This window comes from Triticum aestivum, unplaced genomic scaffold, assembly GCF_018294505.1.
Source record: "Triticum aestivum cultivar Chinese Spring unplaced genomic scaffold, IWGSC CS RefSeq v2.1 scaffold16887, whole genome shotgun sequence".
Classification (NCBI taxonomy): domain Eukaryota; kingdom Viridiplantae; phylum Streptophyta; class Magnoliopsida; order Poales; family Poaceae; genus Triticum; species Triticum aestivum.
The window spans coordinates 1-5,373 of NW_025236346.1; the positions used below are offsets into that span (position 1 = coordinate 1).

The 5,373-nt window shown below is 39.5% G+C and overlaps 1 protein-coding gene across 1 annotated transcript; it reads left to right on the forward strand.

Annotated features, from left to right (window-relative positions):
- Positions 1 to 225: 225 nt before the first annotated feature.
- LOC123176427 (polycomb group protein EMF2B) lies at positions 226 to 4,963 on the forward strand (the record flags this gene model as incomplete). The annotated part of the gene is given in 11 exon segments (XM_044590633.1): positions 226 to 278; positions 541 to 594; positions 682 to 741; positions 1,817 to 1,863; positions 1,937 to 2,085; positions 2,458 to 2,584; positions 2,683 to 2,731; positions 3,393 to 3,476; positions 3,629 to 3,708; positions 4,259 to 4,348; positions 4,561 to 4,963. Coding segments are annotated over 11 exon segments (917 nt in total), but the record flags the coding sequence as incomplete, so codon positions are not given.
- Between the last annotated feature and the right edge of the window lie 410 nt (positions 4,964 to 5,373).

Genomic DNA, 5,373 nt, shown 5'->3' on the forward strand with positions numbered 1-5,373 from the left:
TATGTTTTTAACTTAAGAAATGGCTTATAAATTTCACTCTTTACAACATCAGCCATATCCATTTGATTAATTATGAATTGTGCATTTTTTTTGTTGTGAAAATCAAGTTCTGTGTCATTACCATAAACACAAAAGTCATATATTCTCCGTTAAAAAAGATGCAATTACTGAAAATGCTGGTCTTCTTGTTTTATTTTGTTTCTTATATTGGTCTTTTCTTACCAGTCACTGAAGATTTTGCTTGCCCCTTCTGCTTGGTAAAATGTCGAAGCTACAAGGTAAATTTTGATGCAAAGTTCCATTTGCGTTGTATTTATTCAAATCTCACATTGCCACTATTGGCTGGTGGATCATTTCACCTGCTACAGTTAGGTAAAACCAAACATTTTATTCTCACTGCACCACTAATGTCTTGATGTTCTTTGTGATGAAATTTGGATTGTGTTTGCTTTCTGCACGACCTTTCTATTTTTTGGGGAACAATCTTTGTGCCCACTTTCTTAGGGAAAATCTCTAATGTTGTGATTCTGGTGGTACTAGGGTTTGGGGTGTCACTTGAACTCATCACATGACCTATTCCACTTTGAGTTTTGGGTTGGTAAACCTCCAAAATTTCCATCACTAAATCTTATTTGCTTGTTGTCATACTTTGATGGTAATTTGTTCATTATGCTCAAACAGATATCTGAAGAATGCCAGGCTGTTAATGTTAGTCTGAAGACTGATGTCTGGAGAACCGAGGTAAATTAGAGATCTAGAACTTCCAAGTTAGCTGTTTGAACCGAGTGTTCTAAGTTATATGGCTTGATTTCATGGAATGAATTTTGTAGGAGAGTATTATCTCGTGAGTGTGAGGTTCGTGTTTGAAGGGGAGCCTTGGCGCAGTGGTAAAGCTGCTGCCTTGTGACCATGAGGTCACGGGTTTGAGTCCTGGATACAGCCTCTTGTAGAAATGTAGGGAAAGGCTGCGAACGATAGACCCAAAGTGGTCGGACCCGGACCCTGCGCAAGCGGGAGCTACATGCACCGGGCTGCCCTTTAGTGTGAGGTTGGTGTTTGGGGTATTGTTTGTGGGTTGGGCTAGGTCTTGGGCTGGAAGCGCTAGGCGCAGCTGCGCAAGGATAGGAGGAGAGAGGGTGGTGCAGAGAGCACCCCTAATGGAGCACCATTCATTTAGATAATCCTTGTATCTAGGATTCCTAACGAGTACAACTAATTTGAATAAAACTCTAGGATTCCTAACAAGTACAACTAATTTGAATAAATAATCCTGACTAACCGAGCCAAAAAATTAGCTTGGGTGGACTCATTGAATCAATATGACTTGGGGTATAACTAATTTGAATAAAAAGAGTTAATCCTGACTAATCGAGGGACTAACCGCACCAAACAATTAGCTTGGGTGGATTGACTGAATCAATATGACTCGTGTAAGTCAGACTCTAGCACCGAGACCAGCTGTGGTGTATCCGTCTTGTGACCTTTGCTGGCGCTCCATTGATAAGCGATAGCTTATTCCCCACATAACAAGAATATCCCTTGGTTTTCTGCTAATTAAATTCCCAGTTTTGTTCTTAGCTTTTCATCCTACTTTCTTGTATGCAAAGGCCATGAGCTGCACATATTATGCCTCTTGGTGATGATCAACCCATGCTTTCTGCAAAATTCTTTGACGAATGTGCAGGATACCTCGCAGAATCTGTTTTGCATAAGTTTTACGTGCTTGGCATAGTAAATCCATGAATCATTAGTAATTGATTTAAATTGAAGCATTTTGTTTCTAATATTTGGAACTAATAATCCCAGTTATTTTCAGCTTGTGGCTGAGGGAGTTGATCCAAGACATCAAACATTTTCCTACTCGTAAGCTATTCATCACTTTGCAAGGTGCTACTGCTATGTTCTCTGTTTGATTTTCCAAACTGTGTTGCATCAGCTCAAGGTTTAAGAAGCGTAGAAGGTTGGGAATGTTGGGAACCACAGCTGAGAAAATAAGCCATGTACATCCACATATCATGGATTCAGATTCACCTGAAGACGCCCAGGCAGTGTCTGAAGATGACTTTGTGCAGAGGGAGGAAGATGGTACATTCTTATCTTGTGATTTCCTTTTCCTTTTTTGTTAGTCAACCAAATATTTTTCTTGACTTATTCATACAGTTTGGCAAACAAGTAAAATTTCCGGTGAATTTGGATTTTTGGTAATTTAGAATGAGCTAGTTCTTTTTTGTTTCATGCACACAGAATTTCAGCATTGAGAAGTTCTGCATGCTGTTTTGAATATAACACACCCGAAACATTTAGATCCTTACCTTAGGTGAAGATTATTGCAACTTTCTTCTGTTATATCTGAATATTACAAACATGATAAGTTGTTTCCTGCGAAACAGATTACGGCAGCAAATGTTTATTTCTTACATGTGCTCATATCCCATTTCCGTTGTCTAAAATTTCCAGATATTTCTGCACCATGTGCTTCTGTTGATCCTGCTCAATCATTACATGGTAGCAATCTTTCACCACCCACAGTACTACAGTTTGGGAAGACAAGGAAACTATCTGCGGAGCGAGCTGATCCCAGAAAGTAGCCCTTCTGTTTACATTGCCGGTATCACATTATGCATTGTAAGATTTAAAATGTTAAGTTAAACTAACTGTTTTATTTTGTATACTGTCTGGCAGCCGGCAACTCCTGCAGAAATGTCAGTTTTTCCATTCTCACAGGGCACAGGTGTGTGGAAAATAAAAACCCTCTCATTGTATTGTTCTATGTTCTTTAAACTTTATTGTTCTATTTCTGTTGCCTGTTTGCATAGTTGATAGTTCCATAATTCTTGTTTAGCCTTAGGATTTTGTATCCACATTTTGTTTTCTGGGTGCCTGGTCTTTAGTTATTTTGTACGGGGGAATAATCAGTTCAACCTCTAACTTAGCATTTGAATTTGATGCTGATTTATAGCCGAGGTCTAAAATGTTAGGTTCTTTCTCCTCAGAGGTTGGTGTGTAGTAATACTCTTCTCCATTCACGATTAGCTTCTCTTGAAATAAAATATGGTGATCTGGAAGAGCTTGCGTGTTTATTTTACACAAATACCAGACTGCCAGTCTTGCTAGCGTGATGTCTGGTTTGAGTGTCAGACTATATGGTTGGGCTTGGCTGTACGTCAGTCTTCGTTGTCTTGCTTTTAATGCAGATGCTCATCGTTTGGTTATTGCACTGCCCCTAATTATATTTTGTTTATTGGATTTTACGTATTATATACTATTTATTTGTTATTATGACCTTGGACTTTGGATTATCTACAGTTTATTTTTCTACATTTGAAATCTAGCTTGACTGCATTTACTACGTTTCTTTTTTCTTTGACCCGAATTCACTACGTTTCTTGTAGCCAATGGCACTGGAACAAGTTTTCTCGGACCGTGATAGTGAAGATGAAGTTGATGATGACATCGCCGATTTTGAAGATAAACGGGTCAGATACAGTCATATTTTTTTCATCGTCTTTGTTCGGAAACATAAAATTTATATTCATGCTGTTGCCTGCACGTGAGCTCAAGTCAGTCTCTGTCTAAAAATTTATTTCTACTATTCCCCCTTTTAAGTTATTACATTTCTGTGTTGCAGATGCTTGAGGATTTTGTTGACGTCACAGACCATGAGAAACTTATTATGCATATGTGGAATTCATTTGTTCGGAAACAAAGGTCAGGACTATTTTTGCGTTCTTCCTTAATTGGAAATCTCTTTTTTATGATTTTAGTTGTTGTGAAATTTTGGATATGAAAATTCTTCGAGTACCAAGTCCTCATCATTTTATATTGTTTTAAAAGGTGTTTTGTGATGCGTTAAGCTGGGGGTGTTTCCAGTGAGAAGGGGGTACCATTTTGTCTTCGTCTTGCACAGAATGCATTGTTCTCCAGTCATTCTCATTTTGATGATTGTCGGAAGGCTGTTTGTTGCGTGTTGGGCATGGGTTATTTCTATATATGCTTCTTTTTTGAACTTTTTCATACGACATGATACTCCATTGAAAGTTTTCATTCCGTTTTTTCTGTTGTTGCCTTCAGAACAAAATATGTTCGTTTGAGTTTGATTCGACTATGTGTATCCACCATCTATGATATTTTTTCCTGCAGAGGATATCACAACTTTGTTTTGACAAGTTGTGTTCATCCTATGCGGTACAAATTTTGGTCTAGTGATACCCACGGAACCCTCGATGTCCATTTCTCGTACTGAATTGCTAAATTACAGGGTGCTAGCTGATGGTCATATTCCTTGGGCCTGTGAGGCATTCTCCCGGCTTCATGGAAAACATCTTGTACAGAATCCTCCTCTACTATGGTAAGTTGCTGAGCTATAGTTCTATCGATGTCAACTACTCCCTCTGTCCGGTAATATAAGTGTTTTTGACACTACACTACACTAGCGTCGAAAAACACTCTTATATTTTGGGACGGAGGGAGTAGTATCTGCTTGTGATCATCTGTAACGCCTAGCAAGGCACCTTTTTGTTTGGTGTTTATTTGACTTGCAATTTCTCGCTGGGTGAACAGGAGCTGGCGTTTCCTTATGATTAAACTCTGGAACCACAGTCTATTAGATGCCCGCACCATGAATGTCTGCGGCACAATTCTTCAAGGCTACCAAAATGAAAGCTCGGACCCCAAGAAAATGTGAGTCGAGCATAGTGCGTTCATTATAATTTAAATCAAGTGGGTGTTTGGAGAAGGCCTTAGGAGCAGGTTAAAGAGAGGTGAAAGCTGCACCTGAGGCCATGGAGGACTATTCTCGATTCTATTTACCGAACGGATTGTTGTTGTTGTTGTGTTTACATGGATTGTTGTTGTTCGTCATGTTCTGTTCCATGGATAAGCGTCTTTAGTGTCGCAGAACTTGCCGTATGGTCTGCAAACTTGAATCAGTGTTCCTTGCTGCAATAAAACCTATCTAAAATTATATCTTGTGTAAGCGTGTGCAAAATTATCATGCCGTTTAGAAATCACAGAGACTAGCACGGGAAGGTCCTGACTTGGTGTCATAGAAAGGAAACATCATGATTATCAGGACGGGGGACGAGAAGTAGCATCATTACGCACATCTATAAGAGCATCTCCATCCAACCAAGGCACTCTTCATATGTCTGAGCGGACAGCCCGGACAGGAAAGAGGAAAAAAAAGCCTAACCAATCGAGATTCTGAAAACCTTCCTCTTTGTCCGGACACAGTTCATATGTGAGGAGGAAATGGGGGTGTCCGAATGTGACCATACAACATATACATCAGATCCGGCTAGAAATCAATATGTGAGGAGGAAATGGGGATGTCCGAATGTGACCATATAACCCGTACATCAAATCCGGCCCACT